The 21207-nt window shown below is 38.7% G+C and overlaps 1 protein-coding gene across 12 annotated transcripts in view; it reads left to right on the top strand.

Annotated features, from left to right (window-relative positions):
• The window catches only part of LOC135219184 (signal transducer and activator of transcription 5B-like), a 225397-nt gene that overhangs the window by 146245 nt on the left and 57945 nt on the right, over positions 1–21207 (top strand). For all 12 annotated transcript variants that reach the window (XM_064255728.1, XM_064255730.1, XM_064255727.1 and 9 more), the window contains exon 16: positions 10340–10465. In XM_064255728.1, coding sequence (XP_064111798.1) covers positions 10340–10465 — 126 coding nt within the window. The remainder of the gene's footprint in view (positions 1–10339; positions 10466–21207) is intronic.

Below are 21207 nucleotides of genomic sequence, written 5' to 3'. Positions count from 1 at the left end.
CCCTCCAAAAACACCCCAGTAAATTTCATAATAAAGCTAAATTGACCTATAAACAATGAAATACTACAACAATTTGGACCATTCAATACCTAACTTAATAACGAAATGCAAATTAACTTGTAAATAAAGTGTATTAGTGTACATGGTATACAAGAAATACTGTACGTAAAATGTGGAAGCTTACCTTTCGAGTGAGGCTATCTCTGAAAGTGGCGGTAGAAGAGGAGGATGACAAACGGCGTACACGTACGTACACTTAACTTTACGAAAACACATTAAAAAATATAAGGAAAACATACATAAACTAAAATTTCATACATTCAACTTACCTGTCAGATATATACTTAGCTATCGACTCTGTCGTCCCCGACAGAAATTCAAATTTCGCGGCACTCGCTACAGGTAGGTCAGGTGATCTACCGCCCGGCTCTGGGTGGCAGGACTAGGAACCATTCCCGTTTTCTAATCAGATTCTCCCTGTCGCTGGTGGTGTCAACATTGTTGTTACTACCTCCTGACTGGAATTCTTTTTTCAACGCTTTTGATCATCTTTCGACTGATTTTTGGTGACGTACTTGGATCGTTGTTTGGCATTCGCTATCGTGGAATTGTTTTTGGACTTGGCTTTGGATTTTTCTTGAATATGTCTGACTCTAGTGTTAGTTTCAGAGTGTGTGTGAATGAGGGCTGTAAGGTGAGGATTCCGAAGGTTTCAGTAGATCCTCACACTGCATGCAGTGGATGTAGAATAGTTGAGTGTTCGATTGAGAATACATGTAACGAGTGCGAAAGACTGAGTGCTCAGGAATGGAAGAATCTAACTTCTTACTTGAAGAAGTTAGAGAAAGATAGAGAGAGGAAGGCGGTTTACAAAAGCCGCAGGGAATCTAGATCTCGTGAACTTCTATCTAGTTCTGTAGCTTCTTCTTTTAATTATTCTCATTCTGTATCAGCCTGATCACAGGTTGCTAATCCCTCTGATTCTGCTTCGGAAATTGCAGAACTCAGAGCTTCCCTTCAAAAAATGCAGGAAAAAATGGCAGCATTGGAAGGTAAGCAAAGTGAATGTGAATTTTCAAGTGATATAAGTGTCCCCAGTGTAGTGGAGGGGGCGTCTGGTCGTCTCTGCGACGCTCCCAGGTCTAGACCTCTTCCAAGCTCCCTGGCCCAGAGGAGAAGGAAAGTCGAAAGCCTTACGGAGGTCGTGGAGAATCCCCAACGATCAGGCGTCCCTTCGGCAGAATCTGTTACGTCTCAGACTGCCAGGGACCGCTATAAGAAAAGCTACCTAGGAGAGTGCTTTTCGTCTTCTAGTTCGCCTTCTCCGAGAAGAGGATGGAATGAGTCTAAGCTTTCCCGTCCGCTGAAGAGGAATTGGAAAGAACCTGAATTCAATTCTAGCCCCGAGCGCTTCTCTGAAGAAGATGCGCCTTCGGTTATAAAGAAGGCTAGGAAGGAGTTAGATCCTTGGACGGTAAGAGAACCTCGAGCGCCTTCCAGATCTCCCTCTCCTGCTTCGAATGAGGAGGAGTCCTCTACCAGGAAAATTTTGTTAAATATGCAGGAGCAATTAGCGTCTTTGGTAGGAGTACTTTCCAAGGAGCCTACTCGTAAGAAGGACGATAGGCTTCCTGTAAAAAGATCCAGATACCGATCTCCTGTCAGGCGCAACGAGCCTTCCAGGGGAGTTGTCGCACAGGCGGCCATCTCTGGGGGGAGCGGAGCGTTAGACAGGCGAGAAGTGGAAAAGGAAGTAACTCCTGCCAAGCGTCTGGCGCCAGCTAGGAGCCAGGCGCCAAGTAGGTGCAAAGAGTCTGATTATTCTTTAGATCGTTCAAGACCTAGAACGCCAACCAAGCGCCGAGATCCAACTAGAGGAGATGAAGCGCCTGATAGGAGCGAAGCGCCTGCTAAGTGCAATGCGCCTGCCAAGCGCAATGTGCCTACCAGGATCCAGGAGTACTCGGAGCACGATGCGCCTGCCAAGATCCAGGAGTATTCGGAATGCGATGCTCCTGCCAAGCGCGAGGCGCCTGCCAAGCACCAGGAGTATTCCGAGCTCGATACTCCTCCCAGGCGCCAGGAGTTTTCGGAACGCGATGCGCCTACCAGGCGCCAGGAGTATTCGGAACGTGATGCGCCTGCCAGGCGCCAGGAGTATTCCGAGCACGATACTCCTGCTAAGCGCCAGGCGCATTCTCTACAAGAAGAGCCTGACAACCGCCAGGAGTCCTCCAGGCACCAAACTAAAACTATTCATGACTCTCCTGAGGATAGGCGTAGAGAGAGAATAACTCTTAGTCCCTCTCCTGTTAGAAGTACTTCTTCTTCGGAGAGGAAGAAATCAAGGGAGGAGACAGACGAAAGAAGGGAGCCTTCTCCTTCCGAGCCTCTTAACTTAGAGGACATTTCGGAAGACGAGGTTACTAATGAAGAAGGGCTTTCAAATTATAAAGTTCTTTCTTCTCTCCTTTTAGAAGAGTATGGAGATTCGTTGACTCCAGCTGCTCCTCCTTCTCCATGCTTGCTCTTTTCGAGCACGAAAGCGCACAAATCTTCCTCCTTCCTGAAAATGAAGCTGGCCATATCCATGAAGAGGGCCCTTCAATCGCTTGACTCCTGGATCAAGACGAAAAAGGAGTTAGGAAGGACAGTATTTTGTATGCCTCCTGCCAAACTAACGGGTAGAAGAGGCATATGGTATGAAACGGGAGAGAATATGGGATTGTCTCTGCCCATTTCAGCCGAATCAGACTTCTCGAGTCTTGTAGACTCCTCGAGGAGATACGCCTTGAACTCGGCCAGAGCAACATGGGGTCTTTCGGAGATGGACCACCTCCTCAAGGGACTTTTCCACACCTTAGAAGTATTTAACTTCTTGGATTGGTCCCTTGGGGTTCTGGCTAAGAAGTCCCAGGAAAAGGAACATCTAAACCCCGAAGCCTTGCATAGTATCTTGACATGTATCGATAAGGCTGTTCAAGATGGATCGGCGGAAGTCTGCTCCCTCTTTGGCGCGGGAATGCTGAAGAAGAGGGCGGTTTACCGTGCTTTCCTCACTAAGGCTGTCTCTCCTTCGCAGAGGTCCGCTTTGTTGTTCGAGCCTCTCTCAGAACATTTATTCCCTTCTCAGTTGGTGAGAGACATTGCTCATTCACTAACTGAGAAGGCCACTCAAGATCTCCTTTGACAGTCTTCGAGGAAGAATAGACCTGTGGCCAGTGAGGAAAAGAAAGGGGCTCGTCCAGCTCAGCAGCAGCCCTTTCGAGGAGGCCCTCCGGCTAGAGCGATCGCCAGAAGGAAGACAACAGAAAAAAGGGGAAGATCTTCCTTCCGTCCCTTTAAGAAGGGAAAATGAGGAAACGATTCTCCAAACACCTGTAGGAGCCAGGTTGCAATTCTTTGCGGGAGCCTGGGCAAACATAGGAGCCAACTCTTGGTCGATGTCGATCATCAAGAAGGGTTATTATATCCCATTCAAGGACAGCCCTCCCTTGACAACAACACCGAGGGAACTGTCCGCCAGATACAGGGACCCTGTACTGATAGATACTCTTCGTCTAATGGTAGAGCAGATGTGGGACAAAAGAGCAATAGAGCTGGTACTGGATCACAGCTCCCCCGGGGTTTTACAATCGCTTGTTTCTTGTAGCGAAAGCTTCGGGGGGTTGGAGACCAGTACTGGACGTAAGTGCGCTGAACAGATTCGTAGAAAAACAAAAGTTCAGCATGGAAACGTCTAGACCTTCAAGACGCATATTTCCACATCCCGATTCATCATTCGTCGAGGAAGTACCTTCGTTTCATGTTCGAGGGAAGGATCTATCAGTTCAGGGCCCAGTGTTTCGGCCTGTCCACGGCTCCCCAAGTCTTCACAGACTTGATGAAAAATGTGTCAAGACACCTTCATTTGAAGGGGATAAACGTCTCCCTATACCTGGACGACTGACTCATCAGGGCCAGGTCTCAAAAGCAGTGTTTGGAGGATCTTTCAACGACTTTGGAACTGACAAAATTATTAGGATTGATCGTAAACCTCGAGAAATCTCAGATGGTCCCCAGCCAGAACATGGTTTATCTGGGGATTCAGATGGATTCTCGTGGTTTTCGAGTATTTCCTTCTCAAGAGAGAATAAAGAAAGGTTGCACCACAGTATCCAGCTTCTTAGGGAAGGAGCGCAGTTCAGAGAGGGAATGGTTGAGCCTTTTGGGGACCCTTTCCTCGCTCGAACTGTTCTTTCCTCTAGGAAGACTGCATCTCCGTCCGCTTCAGTTCTTCCTGAGAAGGAGTTGGAATTGGAAGACAGGATAGCTCTCGGACACTTTTCCAATCTCAACAGAAGTAAATATCAATTAAAGTGGTGGTTAACCCCCTTAGAAGAGAACAAAGGAGTATCCCTGGAAGTACGGAACCCAAACCTGACATTGTTCTCAGATGCGTCAGAGACAGGTTGGGGTGCAACCTTAGGATCCAAAGAAGTGTCAGGCACCTGGTCGGAAGAACAGGTGTCATGGCACATAAATTGCAAGGAGCTCTTAGCAATTCACTTTGCGCTAAAGAGCTTCGAACACATAGTCAGAGACAGAGTGGTGCAGATAAACTCCGACAATACCACCGCTCTGGCTTATGTGAAAAAACAAGGAGGAACTCGCTCTCTCGCCCTATACGAACTGGCAAGAGATCTGCTGATTTGGGCGAATCAAAAGAATGTAGTTCTCCTAACAAGATTTGTCCAAGGGGAGAGGAACGTGAGAGCGGACAGACTGAGCAGGAGGTTCCAGGTCCTTCCTACAGAATGGACCCTCCACTCGGAAGTCTGTCAGAGCCTCTGGTATCTTTGGGGGAAGCCTCAAATAGATCTGTTTTCGCCACGTTCCTCTCCAAAAGGATGGACACATTTTGCGCTCTGGTAGAAGATCCCAGGGCTTATACAATAGACGCCTTTCTCCTGGACTGGTCAGGGCTAGACGTGTACGCTTTTCCCCCATTCAAGATACTGGGGGAAGTAGTCAGAAAGTTCGTGGCCTCAAAGGGAACAAAAATGACTGATAGCCCCATATTGGCCATCCCGAATTTGGTTCACAGAGGTAATGGAGTGGACAGTGGACTTCCCCATATCTCTTCCAAACAGGATAGATCTGCTCAAACAACCCCACTTCGAGAGGTACCATCAAAACCTACCCGCTCTTGCTCTGACTGCCTTTCGACTATCGAAAGACTTGTCAGAGCGAGAGGGTTTTCTCGCAAGGCAGCAAGCGCAATTGCCAGAGCCCGCAGATCATCTACTTTGCGAGTGTACCAATCGAAGTGGGAGGTGTTCAGAAGTTGGTGTAGGTCGAAGAAACTGTCCTCCTCTAATACCTCTGTGACCGAAATTGCGGATTTCCTTCTTTTCCTGAGGGAAAAATCGCATCTCTCTGTACCGACTATTAAGGGGTACAGGAGCATCCTTTCGGCAGTATTCAGAATCAGAGGATTAGATTTGATAAATGATAAGGATTTACACGATCTCATTCGTTCCTTCGAAACATCAAAGTCAATAGAACCCAGAGTTCCAAGCTGGAACATGGATGTGGTCCTGAAATTTCTGTCCTCCAAGAGGTTCGAACCACTGCACACGGCTTCCTTTCGAGATATCACAAGGAAGTGTCTGTTTCTACTGTCTCTCGCTACGGCAAAAAGAGTCAGTGAGTTGCACGCCCTTGAGTCACGAGTTGGTTTCAAGGGAGACTCTGGGATTTGTTCATTCCAGACTCTCTTTCTTGCTAAGAATGAGAATCCCTCGAATCCCTGGCCCAGGAGCTTCGAGGTTAAAGGACTTACTAGTCTGGTAGGCAGAGAGGCAGAGAGATCCCTCTGCCCAGTTAGAGCACTTAAATTCTATCTGGACAGAAAGAAGCAGTTGGAGGGTTCGCAACACGGTCTATGGTGCTCAGTAAAGGACCCCAAAAGACCGATGTCTAAGAATGCCTTAGCCTTCTTTGTAAGAAGTGTCATTACCGAGGCTCATAAGAACTGCCCAGATGACTCATTTAATCTATTAAGAGTAAGAGCTCATGAAGTAAGGGCAATGGTGACGTCTATTGCGTTCCAAAGAAATATGTCTCTCAAGAATATTTTGGATGCAACTTATTGGAGATGCAACTCAGTGTTTGCATCTCATTACTTAAAGGATGTGCGCGTTACGTATGAGAAATGTTATTCTCTAGGTCCGTTTGTGTCAGCACAGACGGTTCTGGGTACTGGAGCGAGCACCAATCCTTAAATAAGTGTACGTAACCCTCTTGTCTGATGCGTTCTTGGATTTCCTGTGCATGGAAGTGTAAGATGTCGCACAGGCGGCCTTCATTTCTCTTCACTAGGAGATCGAGTGGCAACTGACTTTTAGAGGGGTACAACATTTTTTTTTTCTACTTTTGTATGTCTGATTATCGAGTTTTTGGTTGTTTGCTAAGAGTCCAGGGATGGCTCTTGGCAATCTTAGAACTAACACGGGTGTTAGGATCGGGTGATCGGGATCGGTTGTGTGCTCCTTAAAGAAGGCGTGTTGTCATATAAGCGGATTAGCACCCATTGACAAATGCCAGTTAGGCTCTGCCGAGTAAGTGGATGAGACCCCATCGACAGACCCACAAGAACTCTTGGCCGCAGATCACTATCTCGCTAAGGCTCTTGAGGTGAAGCAGACTCTTAGGCAGTAGCCACGAAGTCTTCCACCTAATAAGGTAGGAACCAAGGTTTATAAATACCTACAACATATGTTGTTTACCTGTCTAGTCAGTAGTTAGCTGTCTCTTGCCCTCCACCAAAGGGTGTCAATCAGCTAAGTATATATCTGACAGGTAAGTTGAATGTATGAAAATGATATTGTTATGATACAATAAAGTTTCATACATACTTACCTGGCAGATATATACTTAGCTATCGACTCCGTCATCCCCGACAGAAATTCAAATTTCGCGGCACTCGCTACAGGTAGGTCAAGTGATCTACCGCCCTGCTCTGGGTGGCAGGACTAGGAACCATTCCCGTTTTCTAATCAGATTCTCTCTTCCACCTGTCTCCTGCGGGGAGGCTGGGTGGGTCCTCAATCGTATATATCTGCCAGGTAAGTATGTATGAAACTTTATTGTATCATAACAATATCATTCTACGAAACACATTAACAAAACTATAACACTTAACTTTACAAAAAACTAAAATTAAAATTTTTTTTTTTTTTCTTTTTTTGATTTTAACTTTTTTTTTTTACTTTTTTTACGTAGGTTTTTTTTTTTTTTTTTCTTTTTTTTTTATTACAGAATTTCAACTTCATCACCACTTTCAACTTTCTGTTTATCACTTGGTTCTTCCTTTTTGCTTTCAACTTTCTGTTTTTCATCACTTGGTTCTTCCTTTTTGCTTTCAACTTTCTGTTTTTTATCACTTGGTTCTTCCTTTTTGCTTACTCCTGCTAATGCTAAAGGCCTCTTTAAAAAATAACGATCCAAGGAAGATTGCTTCTGCCTACTTTTCACAATGTTCCTGAACAACTCAGGCAAACGTCATGGAACTGCGCAAGCATACGACCTGTGTGAGCCTTTTCGGGGTGTCTTTTTTTTCTATAAACGATTGCACTTTATGAAAAGCGGCTAGAACATTTTTAATTTCTGCCGTTGTCATAGAGTACTCCTCCTCTTCCTCGCCGCTGCTAGAGAACTCCTCTTGAACGACGTTATGTTGCATGGCCTCCAACTCCTTCAGGTCATCCGTCGTAAGCTCCTCTTGGTGCTTCTCGAGAAGGTCGTTGATGTCGTCCTCGTCGACGACCAGCCCCATGGACTTGCCGAGTGCAACGATCTCGTCAAGATCTGGTTGGGAAACAGTTTCGGGATCGTCAACTGTTTCTGACTCTGCAGCACCAGCTTCGCCCACGTCGAATCCCTCGAAGTCTCTGGCGGATACGGCATCAGGCCAGAGTTTCCTCCATGAGGAATTCAAGGTTCGCCTTGAAACCTCCTGCCAATCTTGGTCGATGAGTCGGATGCGAATGACAATGTCGAAATGCTCCTTCCAAAATTGACGCAAGGTGAGGTTTGTGGTATCGGTGATGTCGAAGCATCTCTTGAAAAGATGTTTCGTGTACAGCTTCTTAAAGTTCGCTAACACTTGCTGGAGGAGAGGGGTGGTGTTGGGCGAAAGAAAAAGAATCTTCCAAAGACAAAACAATGGAAGAAAAGGAAGACGACTAGGCATCAATGAATGAGGTAGCAGAAGGAATAAGTTTGGAAGAAGGCAAAGCAGAAGCATCCCCTTGAGGAGGAGGGAATCCTTCCCAAGATGGACATGTCGACTTCTTACGATCCTCCTTCTTCTTATAGATGTTCATCCACTGCACAAAAGGCCAGGAGCGATATTCAGGCATGGATTGGTTATATTGCAAAAATTAGAACGACACTTACTGCAAGTTGAATGGGGTTCAGTCAAAGTGGAAGCTAGGAAATGTGAGCACAGGAATCCTGGAAGGCCAGGACACATGCGTTGATACTCAAGCAACTTCTTAGATCCAATGGAGGAATCCATAATGAACCATAGAACACACACACGCACGCACACCCAAAAACAAGAAAGCAGGAAAGGAATCACGAGGCTGTCTTGAGGAGGAGGGAATCCTTCCCAAGAAGGTAGCATCTCCTTCCTACAATGCTCCTTCTTGTAGAAGATCTTTCATTGCACAAAAGGCCAGGAACAAAACACGGCATGGATTGGTTATATTACAAAAATTAGAATGACACCTACTGCAAGTTGAGTGGGGTTCAGTCAAAGTGGAAGCTAGGAAATGTGAGCACGGGAATCCTGGAAGGCCAGGACACATGGGTTGACACTCATGCGACTCCTTAGATCTGGTGGAGGAATCCATAGTGAACCAGAAAACACACGAAAACACACACACACACACACACACGAAACCAGGAAAGGAATCATGGGCTTAGCGAAAACAAACTGTCTTGGGAGGAGGAGAGCAAAAGCGAACATCTGCTCTCCAAGGCCGTTGAAGGAAAACTAAATGTTATCATAGGGTTCAAGCATGGTCGCTGACCTTTGCTTTAGGTGTCAGATGCTACAGATTCATTCCATATACAATTTTTTATTGTTTTTAACTGGTTTCCAGCAGGCACCAGAAGATTTATCCTATTGTTAAGACTGAAGGTTTTAAGCTATGAAATATACAAATTAATAAGAAATATATAATTTTTCCCTGCTTCACTTTTCACCCCTTATCCAACCATGAATCAATTTGGGGCAGATCTTAAAACTTAGAAATTTAAATCTTTGGTCTGGTTGAGTCCTGACATTTTAAAAACATGAAGGATAATTTGGAAGGAGAACATCTAAAGGAAGTACAGTATCACTGAATATCTCAAGTAAATGTGATTGAAGTTAGCCAGGCTATGTAAAGTGAATGATTAATTTGGACATTTGGTAAGTCTGGACAAGGTCTCCCAGTTAGTTTGGGTAAGCAAGGTTTTACTACATCCCAATGGTGTCTGGTGACGGTGATTTAATTGTATTGATGCAAGAGAATCTGGAAGTGAATGGGAAGGGCCATGATGTGGACATAGTGCAATCAAGGGATTTGTTCATATGATAGTGCAATCAAGGGATTTGTTCATATGATGGGTAAACATGTTATAAACAAACTGCTAGTATGTAAAAGTCCTAAGATAACTAAAACATAGGATGATAAGTCAAAGAATTTCCAGGAAGGATGATAAGTCAAACATTTCCAGGACTTACAACTAGCATACAGAAGGGATGAGTTTATACCTGATATTAACAACTGTTATAACAAAAGGTATAAAAAAAATACCTTTTAACTTAATTACTGAACTATTGGTAAGTTTTACTACCTGTAGAAGAAAAAAAATTAGGGTAAAAGAGGATGAAAAGTATGAACAACAAAACTATGCATTTGATGAAACACACTTGGGGAAGGAAATTATCATTTGACAAATCAAAACTTATTTGAATAGCTGAAAGATATGACAAAAGTTGTAAGTTTTGCTCTGTATACTAGAAAGTTAAAGGAAATTAAGGCAATGCAGAATTGTTGAAAAGGGAGAACTGTTATTCTTTTGTTTTATTATTATTATTGTTATTAACTGAGTGGAAGTGTTGGGATTCACACAGATGCACAAGTAGGCAAAGTGAAGTTAATGGCTTTGTCATGAAATGAGTCTTGTATAGATTTTTAATTAGGAAATTATTAGTTATGTAAGTTTATGTCTAGTATATCATTCATCACTTTTGGATACTATATCATTCATGATGAGGATCGCTTGAATTATTTCTGTGCAGATGGTCAGTGGCTGGAGGGTCAATGGATTCTTATCCCAACACACCACAACCGATGTACCCAATGCATGACAGCAATATGGGTGATCCTCCGTCCGTCAGTTCCAATCCCTCCGACAGTGTCTCAACGTAAGTACAAAAATTCAGTAGTTTTTACTCCAGTAAGTGATAATTTTCCTTCTTGTTTATGTGATAACTAGGTAGCCAAATGGTCTGGTCTCATCATTATAAAATGTTAATCTTGGTTGCTATGTCGGTGAATATGAAAGTTTCATAACAAATGAAGTTTAATGATTGATTATTGAAGTAATTATCAGGTATTTTATGTATGTGAAGGAAAAAGCAGCATAGGACATTTGGTCTGACATTAAGTATAGTGATATACATATCCTTTCACATATTCAGCATTCAGGGGGAGAATTCATGCCTTTAAAAGCAGAAGCTTATATTGTGGTAAATAATAAAGTAGACACTTTTGATTTATTTTATATAGTATATCTTATTTATTGTAACAAGACACAGGACTACAAGAAGAAAAATGTGTGAAGTCCATTATTGATTAACTATGTCATGATAATGTGGATCTCAAACTCAGTATCTCAAACTCAGTAAGTTCTAAGAGTAAGTGCCCATTTTGTAGTACTTGAGCTATTAAATCACAGTACACTGCCTTCAGACTTATCTTGTGGAGTTTATATTATATCAAATTGCAAAATTATCTATGCCATCCCATATCCCTTTACATGTCATATAAAATAGGTTTGTATTTATTGAATGGTAATAATAGGAAATTTGAGAATTTTGTCCTGTAACTTTGCTAAGGGTAGTGAGAAGACTATTTGGAAATTGAAATAAACTTATCTTCAAGAATTTTAAGTAACTTTAGTTTTCCTAGTGATTTTCTAATTTGTTGACTTAGCACGTAGGGAAAAAATTGCTAAGAATTTTAGAATAGGATGATTAACACAGCCATAAAGGGAATTTTAGTCTTGTTGATAGTATTATGCAAGGCTTAAGTTATAGAGAATAAATATTGTAAAACTTTCAAACTAATGGATTACAAAAGTCATCTACTGTGATGTATGGTATTACGTACTTAGTATAGTGATTATTGATAGTTCTCAGATATATATATCACGACTGTCAGTGCATCTTCATGAAAAAGTTGGTTTGGGTTCAATGCTGCACAAATATACTAAGTGTGCTCAGAATTTCAAGGTTTTGTTTGAGTATTATGTTTGCCTAACATTAATTGGATATTTCCAAAATAGGAAAGACAGCCAGCATAGCAACTAATTTAGCATTAGTACATGAAATAAATACAGATAAAAGAACTGAAGGGAATTCATTTAATTCATTGTTTATTTTAGTGGTTGTTTCATTGTAATGTTTCTCATGCTGTAGCTTCAAGAGTGCTAACTTATTCTAGGTTTCAGTGTGCATTTTTCTAAGCTCTTAATTTTTAGGTTGAATAATTAAATATTAAAGGATTTTATAATGTTTAGAGGTGCCATAAGTGCCATAAGTTAAAAAAATAAATGGACAAAAGTTTTTCCTCAAAGATCATATCTGTAGATGTGAAGTTGGGATTTATTAGTGAAGTAAAGATTTTGGGTTTTGAGGTAATCCATTGATATCATAGAACATTGCAGTAACAATTTCTGTAGGAAGAGATCATGTAATCTGATATATCTCCAACATTACTAGTTTGAAATTGTCCCTCGAGTACAAGGGGAGGAACATATGTTATCCAAATAAATTTAGGTATATTCAAATGACACAAGCATTTTATTTCACATATGCCTTTATTGCCATTCTATATGTAGAGACCAGTTATCAAATCAGTAGTTATAAAAAAGCTAAGCAGTAGTTATTTGATTTAAGGGAATCACTCCCCATGTCAGCAGCTGTAATTCAATTCTTTTGGACATCTCTTCAAAGAATTTTTGCATGCCTTGTATTAAATGGATTTATGTTCATTCATTTACCTTTCCGTGTTTCAGTACATAAGGTCTGTGCTTGATTTTGTTTTAGCTGATCTCTTATGTTTTGCCTAAGTTATGTTTGTGTGCATATTACCAGAGACTTCCATGTGAGACAACAGTAGTTAAGCAGGTCACTCTGATGTTCCCTTATGGAGTGAGTGCCATAATAAACATAATAGGTATCCAACAGAAGAACTCCTTTAATGTCTACTTTTATCAAGACACTTCACTGCATTTTGTCCAAGATTTTTGTTTTGTTTTTAGTATGGTTAGTTATATAAAACAATCTCCCGGTCATTCTCAGCCCAGAATATGAGATGTAGAATATTAATGCTTTTCTTTCTCATCTCATTCCTTGCCAGTTAATCCACACCCAGCCTCTTCATAGATTCAGTAATGAATGTGCAGTGACTTCTTGATTTATGTTTGGATTATGTTTCAAATATTGTCTTTTGATGAGAATTTTATATGATTTATTCACATCCATAAGATATAAACATAAAGGAGGTAGTTGTGGCCACAGCCTTCCAGAGTTCCAAAAGAAGCCATTTTTGTTGATTTTGTTTTTCTTTGTAATATAACATATCACACTGGCAGTGACTGTCTTTTTATGAAGTGACTAGATTTAAATCAGGCTAAGACAATAAGTACTTTCTTAATTGTGATTATAAGAGAGGTGGGTGTTGTAGTAAAACTTCCAAGGTAGTCAGTCTCCTCTCTCGCAATTTGATTGATTTGGTAAAATGAACATACATAACTTGGTTTAGCAGTTTTCATGCTCGATGCATCATTCTTTCACTCTTTCAAGTGTTCATCCTATACAGAGTAGCTTTGCCAGCATTTATACTTTTTAATAAGTTGATTTTACTTTATTTTATATGGTTATCTTATTATCCCATACTTTTTCTTCTGATTTTATAATTTTATTTCATGTAAGTTTTTTCATATCTTTCCTTAATATCCTGATTTTCATTTTTTAATCTAGCATTATTTACTTGATATTTTAATTAATTTGCACTTCTATTACTGAGAGCGTAAAGTGAAAGGTATACTAGGTAGGGTGTTTCACCTTCCCTTTTTATAACTAGAAATTGATAATTGGTCGCTGCACTTAGACCTGTAAGAAAGGTATTATTCAAGTAACAGGGATGCCCATTAAACAAAACTTTATATATATATATATATATATATATATATATATATATATATATATATATATATATATATATATATATATATATATATATCTATATATAGTACATGAGCTGTCAAATTATATGAGAGTTCTTACATGGTACACTGCTTCAGACTTGCATTTGTGGAGTATATCATATCAGATTGCAGATTTATTAATGCTCTGTTGTGAGCTAAAGAATCTTGTACTTTGACCAGGAAATGTAATTGGTTATTGCATATACTTACTACTAACAGTTCACAGTTATATTAATGAACTTGAGTTGCCATGTATTTTTTATACTGTTTGAGTGAATGTCTTGCTGTGTCATTTTATTTGTACATTGTGTTGAGCCTTCATTATGATATTACAGTAAAGAGGCAAAAATCTTGCCATGAATATTACAATGGTATTTATTTTTTACTCAATAGAGGTATGTAAGCTTCATGACTTTTTATTTGAAGAGGACTAATGTTTAAAATCACTGAAAATGAGTTAATAAGAATGTGACCTTGACAGTGTTTTATTTATCTAGTAGTATATTTAGTATTGTGGAAGGAAGGTATTAAAATGATTTATTACCTTAGACATACTCTACAAGTGATTCTTTTGACTGTAAGTCAGATGTTTTGCAAATGTAGGTTTTAAGGTTTGGGCTGATTTAACACATCTTTCAAAGGCCAGGTGGGACACTGGTGAAATCATAATTTTTTATTAGTACATTTTTTGTGGTGCAAACCTCATTACCTTTATGTAGGTTATTCATGTATCTACACAAATTCCCAGGCGCACACTAACCTTTGTAGGAAAGACCTGCTGTTTCCAGTAGGTCAGCGCATGTGCTTATGATTCTGAAATTTCCTGTGGCAAATTGGATTACAGCTATAAAAAACAATTGGTTTGATGCAGTCTTTGATTTTGCCATCATGGTTTTTCTGGTTTGTCATTGTAACTGCGTTAATTGTCACAATGTCTATTAATTGACCTGTAAACCAGTCGGCAGACACAGGATATGAAACAGCTACTCACAGGTGAACTGGGAGACTTTGTGCAAAGCTACCTGCTGTAGGTGGATTCTGTTAAAGTGGAGATTAATGTGCCTGGGAGTTTGTGCAATACATTAAATGGGCTATATTATAAATACTTATGGGTTTGTAGTTAAGCAAAGTTTAGAGTGAATGGGTAGACTGTTAGCTGCACAGTTTCAAAGGTCATAACATAAGCAAAGAGAGGACGTAGTTATAGGTAAGCACATTATAAGCAAGATATCAAAATTTGAAGTTACAAATTTGCTATTGTATTCGGAATTTTGTGATGTATGTGTCTGTTGGTTCAATTTTGTTACTTTTATAATATTTTGTCTTTCTCTCTCAGGGAAGTTTAGGCCATCCCATGTCATTTCATACATATAATTGTTTTGGGTATGTTTAGTGCTAGTGTTTGTTGTTGAATCAAATATCTCCCTTACACATCTATATTATGCCGTAACCTTTGGCTTTACATTAGTGACCTTCAGATCTCCTTTTGTATTAGGCTTTTATATATAGATAAATGTTTAATCTCCAGAAATCTTATTTTTATTCCTTTTGAGAACATTTTCCTTAATTTCCTGTAATTTCAAGTTTAATTAAGTTGGATCTTGCTGCTTCAATCTCAGTGCATTATTTTGAGAATATAGAAATTGAAGTGCTCACATCTGTTATTTAGAGGTACATGAATAATGTGTTATTTGGAGGGACTTAAATAACGTGTTAGGGATTTCTTTCATTAACTTCAGACTTGGTGGGATCTACCTGTCCTGTTATGAGGTATTGTTTTTATTATATTTGCTGGAACATTATGCAAAATTCTTTTAAATAACAGTTTAATTATAAAATCATTGTCTGATATTTATGAGTCAACTTTTTGTTGTAATCTTCAACATTTTTGTTTTAGCTTTTCACTATATGAGGTTAAATATAAAATTAGTTTTGTCCTTTTATCATTCTGTCTGAACTGTCTGGTCCATGTCTTCATCTGTCCTTTCTCCATGATTTCCTTGCCTCTTCCACATACTTGTGTCCTGCTACATACATATCTACTGCATCTTTGAGGAAATGTTCCTCATTCCTTCATAAGATGTGAAAACCATCACAGTCTTGGAGACCTCAGCCTCTGGGCTCCACATCTCTTCCAGTTCTTCATTTGTGGTACATTCTTTTGGCTGTTATCCATCCATAAATCTTAATATTCTATAATCTCATTCTTTCAAAATCTCCATGGTCACAGCTTTTTAAAATATTTGCTTTTCTTCTCCAGTGTGTTCCCAAGGTTACAGAAATTTTTTCCCTCTTCCAAGACCTGCCTATTCTTCAAAACATTTCTCCTTTCCTCATCAAAAATCTTACTTGCATAATGTGTAATCCCAAGTGCCTTTTTGACACCATCTGAAATTCAGTATAAGTACAGGTACTCCTCATTTAACAATGTATTACTCATTTTACGACAACTCGGAGTTACAATGACAACACGAAGAGAGAGAGAGAGAAAAAAACCATAAAATGAAAATAGAGATATTGCCAATGTGGCCAAGAGAAAGGCTATTCAATCCCAATAATCTAGCCTAGCCTAGGTTTTCAAAACCTTGAAATTTATGGCTAAAACAATAAATAAGGCTTTAATATACTTTGTAAAGAAAAGTTACACAGTTGAAACTCATACAGTAGGCATTCTATGGTCTGGGAATTCCACTGGTTGGCTTGATTCAGCAGCCATTAGTTCGTTGCACTGCGAACAGGTGGAGCCATGTTTGCTTACAACTTCAAGACAGCAAAAAATTAGGCCATCTCATATGTTTTAGTGAGAATAATTCTTAGTAATGAAAAGAAAATGTGCAAATTCTTAGTAATGACAAGAAATTGTGTGAATTCTTAGTACTGAAAAGAAAATGTGTGAAGTCAATTATGTTTTTTATAATAACCAAATTTTTTTTTTTTTAAATATTCCACTTGAGAAGTCTCTACCAAGTCATACCTTTTAATAAAAACAATGAGACATTTTGCATGCACGAATTCCTTACTCGTAGTATGCTTGAAAGACTTGCATGTAATACAGATTGATAATTTTTTATACAACTGTATTTACATACGTATTCGATATCTCACCTATAAGATCAGATGATACTAGAGGTAAGAAGTGCAAGTGTAAATCTTTATCAATGCTAGAAAATGCTTATTCCATTAGCGAATAGTTTAGTGTTCACTTTCCTCAATAGATGGCATTGTGCTTTGTTTACGTTTTGACGGCGACATTCAAATGCCCTGTGATTGCCAAAATTCATTCATTATTTTTTTTCATCTCACTACCCTCTACAATAAAAATAAATAACGAAGAAATACCAAATTTAGAATATGAAAGTCATTGCCAAATAATGTGCAGATTCTGAGAAAAGTTAAGCCCTGTATTGACTTAGTATTGTATGGACTTACTCGGAAATGTAGGCTAAATGTTTTAAATAAAGTACGCTATTTTAAAGAAAATTATACATTACGAAGTTATAAAGTGATGCAGTTAAAATATATGAGTAATAAAATGATAAGAAGCATTGTCAGAACTCAGAACTTTGCCAAGTAGTAGTACTAGTAGTTTATGTCAGAAACTAGTTCTGTGTATAATATATGAGTGAAAATTACTGCTTATTAGTCGAAATAAAGAGAATAACACGATTAACGACGAATTTATTTAACGATGTGGTCACTGGAACGGAACCCCGTCGTTACACGAGGAGTACCTGTACTGATTTTATCCCCACACCTTCCCCACAATAACCATATACATTGGGCCCCCGGTATTCTCTTTCTCCGGATTCGCGGACACACATTTGCGGATTTCTCTCTGGACCATATCTACCCATTATTCATGGGAAATTCGCCTATTCGCAGTATTTTTCTGTGAGAAATTTCTAGAAATTCCTTGGGTTTTTTTTTTATCAATTTCATCTTAAAATGCACTTTTGGTGATAAAACTATTAAAAAACCAGGTACACTAATACCCCAAACTTACACGATTCGGTTTGCGTGAATTCCCAATATAGTATGAACTTTTCATTGGAACTTAACTAATTATCATACACGAGTTCTTCATAATAGCGTAAACATTTCCGAACCCTCCAGAAGCACTGCAAAATCCTTCGAAAGTGTTTATGTTTAATTTATTATGCAAATTTTTAAATTTTAAAGCTTTTCTGTATAAGATATTTATTAAAAATGCATTATTTTAATTTATCTACATGCATAAATATGCAGTTAGTGCATATATGTACTTTTATAAGATGTGATACCCACTCACAAAGTTATTGCACTTTTCAAAGATGATATCCCTTCAGAAACTTTGTTTAATTTCTGAAGTACATACTAATATACCACAATTAGTATAAGTTTTCATGCTTTCAAGTGTAAAACCAGTACAGAGATTTTGTGCATGCTATTTATATTTTTGAAAATAATACAAAGGCAACAGGTAATTCAGTTAGTCACTATATAAGAACTCGATGATCTACTAGTAAAACATCAGAGTTGTTCTGTGATAATTACTTTCTTAACCTTGGAGAAAAGTGCTTGTACAATCTGTATGTACTGTGTTACGTAATTACAGCACATACAGTTAATGTACTTTCAGAAGATGTGATCCCATTCACACTTTTTAAAGATGATACCTCTCCAGAGTTTTACCCACATGACGTATGTATTTCTCTCTCTCTCTCTCTCTCTCTCTCTCTCTCTCTCTCTCTCTCTCTCTCTCTCTCTCTCTCTCTCTCTCTCTCTCTCTCTCGTAGTTTTATGAAGTTAGCTTAGTGATGCAAAGAAAACTTTTACTCTGACAGAAAAAGAAAATGGAAAAATGAAAATTACTGTATGTAATATGTTACGTAATTACAGCACATACAGTTGATGTACTTTCAGAAGATGTGATCCCATTCACACTTTTCAAAGATGTTACCCCTCCAGTGTTTTACCTGCATGACATACTTATTGTATTTCTCTCTCTCTCATTCGTAGTTAGCACTCACACTAGTTCATGATTTTAAATTCATTTAATTGTACCTTCTCCCTCTGCAAACATTACTTTAGTACATACATGTCTTCTTTATTTTATTTAATTGTGTGACTTCGTTTTGACGGACTTATGCAGTTTACTTAGTGATCCAAAGAAAACTTTTACTCAGACAGAAAAAGAAAATGGCATCCCATGAATTAGGGGTAACTTTAGTATACGTACGAAAATGGGTACGTATGTACATAGTAGTTAATGTAACTATTTTTATGCCAACCAGTTATTCCTTTTTTAAGGGCAATGTATTAAACTAACTTTTAAATCAAATGACAGTAACTTCAATTTCATTTAAAAGTTAGCCTAATACTTAGGGAGCATGATTAGGGTCATCTTTATTGTTCAAACACTAGAAGTTATTAGCAATTTCAGAGACCATGCCAAATTTACGCAAGACTTCCCCTTGCGCAAGGGTGTCTGGAACCTAACCTCACGTAAGTTCGGGGTATTACTGTATAAAAATTTTTAGTGGGTTTTTCTTGAGTTGTACCTACCAAAATAGGCCGTTTTCAGCGTTTTCATAGGGGTTCCAACTATTCACGGATTCTTAACTATTCGCTGGGGTCTGGTACACATCTCCCACGAATAGGGGGGACCACTGTAGTTACTTTCCTTATTGTACTTTTGCCTTTGCTTCCTTCTCAGTCAACATATTATATCTGTGCTTACATTGGTTTTTAGTCCTCTCCCCTTTCTTTTCATTTTTGTGGAATACCACCATCTCTTGCTCAGATTTTGCTGTTAATACTGTGCCATTTGCATAAAAGTGTTCCTAGGAACCTCCTTGGTAATTCACTCCTTTGTAGCTTTTTCCATTTCTGTGATAAGGAGCCAAGGGCTTAGTGCTGATCCTTGATGGGTTTAAAAATAACACTTACCGTATATTTCCGCGCATAAGACGACGTTTCGATAAGACGAGGCCAAGAATCATGGCAAATTTTCTTGAATTTATCTTGAATCTGTAGTAGTATAAGATGACTTCTAAGTTATAAATTGAAACATTTTTTGGAGAAAGTGATTTGCAAAAATTAAACAGTACAACTATATTAATAATGATGACTTAAATAACGGTTGTTTTGCTTGTTGTATCCAATAACGGTGTTACTATTATCATGCCGTTACTGTATTACAGAATATAAACATCATCATGTACATCATTTGCATATTATATTGTTTACATTCTCAAAATCTTGGCTGATTTGAGTATTATCAATATCTTCATTGTATAAGCATTAAGTAGGTGTGATTTCTCCAGTTCCAAACATCACTGCCACCCGGCCGTTATTCGTTTTATTCAGCCTCGGCTATAACCTGCAGCTTTAATTTACTAGTATTCTTTCTTGAGATCTCCACTGCATGAGAGATGGACAAAATGTATTTTATTTTTACTTATGGAAGCCACCACTGAGAATCGGCAGAGTTTAACCATTTTAACGGAGCTCTTAATAAATGCTCGATAGTTACGGTAAATGACACCAGTAATCAGTTGTTTCCCAGTCGGTTGTTTATACCAATACATGTTTACAATAATTGCTTCATTCCGAAAATCTAAAAACCAGAATTTTGTAGTGGAGGGAGGAGGAGTATCATTAGTAATACAATCGATATGAGAGAGAGAGAGAGAGAGAGAGAGAGAGAGAGAGAGAGAGAGAGCAAAAGTCGAATAATGGTTGTATTGATAATAATGATAATTTAGATAAAACATGTTTTATTGTAATCATATTACATGTATTATTGTACGTATTACATCATAAGAACAAAGCAATGATGCACCATTTGCATTCTAGGTTTGTTACAGTCTCAGCTGATCGCGTTTCACCGATATCACCATTGGCTTTCGTTGCTGCATGGAACTTAATTCAGAGATACATACATTCCTTTCGTAAATGATCAAACTTGGGTTTAACAAAACCGAGTCTATATATGTTTTTCATACAGAAGGTTGCGGTAAAGGGAAACCATTGTTTTGTTTACGTTTCATCACCATTCTCAAACAACCGCTAAATAATGAACGATGATTATCATACACAATCTTCGTTCATATGCCTGAATTGTTCGAAACTGATACAATTTTAAATTACAAATAGCTTTGCGTGCTGCCTCACTTAATGTTTGCTGCGTTTGGCATAAAAGCACAGGGTGAACGTGAAAGTATAGTGTCATGAAATAATTTTAAAACTGCCATGATCGGTACCGAAGATGATTTGTGTATCGACAACAAAGCCGAAGTCGACTTGCCAGAACCAGACTGGAATCCCTAAGATGGTGGTACATGTGATCAATCTTGTGATATGTATGAGAAACCTTTAGTGAAGGATGAATATTATGTTATTATAAATGTTATTACTACTGTAATTACACTACCATTGAAATTTCTTAAAAGGTTACCAAAAGATAAAAGTTGGTATCAGCGCAACCGCCAACTCGACGTTTACATTTTCTTAGCTGGGATCGCATAGATAAAAGTCTCTTTCTTTGATTTCGAATTATTCCTCAAGTTGGCTATTTGTTATGAAGATATGCCAATAATATATATGGTAAAATGGTTTTATTACCTTTATTATCATTTTATTTCATAAAGTAAATCATTATGTATGTTGGTGGTTAGGCTATAGCACTGAGGC

This window comes from Macrobrachium nipponense, chromosome 1, assembly GCF_015104395.2.
Source record: "Macrobrachium nipponense isolate FS-2020 chromosome 1, ASM1510439v2, whole genome shotgun sequence".
NCBI classification, from domain to species: Eukaryota; Metazoa; Arthropoda; class Malacostraca; order Decapoda; family Palaemonidae; genus Macrobrachium; species Macrobrachium nipponense.
Note: the sequence above shows the minus strand (reverse complement) of the source record. Positions and strands in the feature narration are given on the sequence as shown.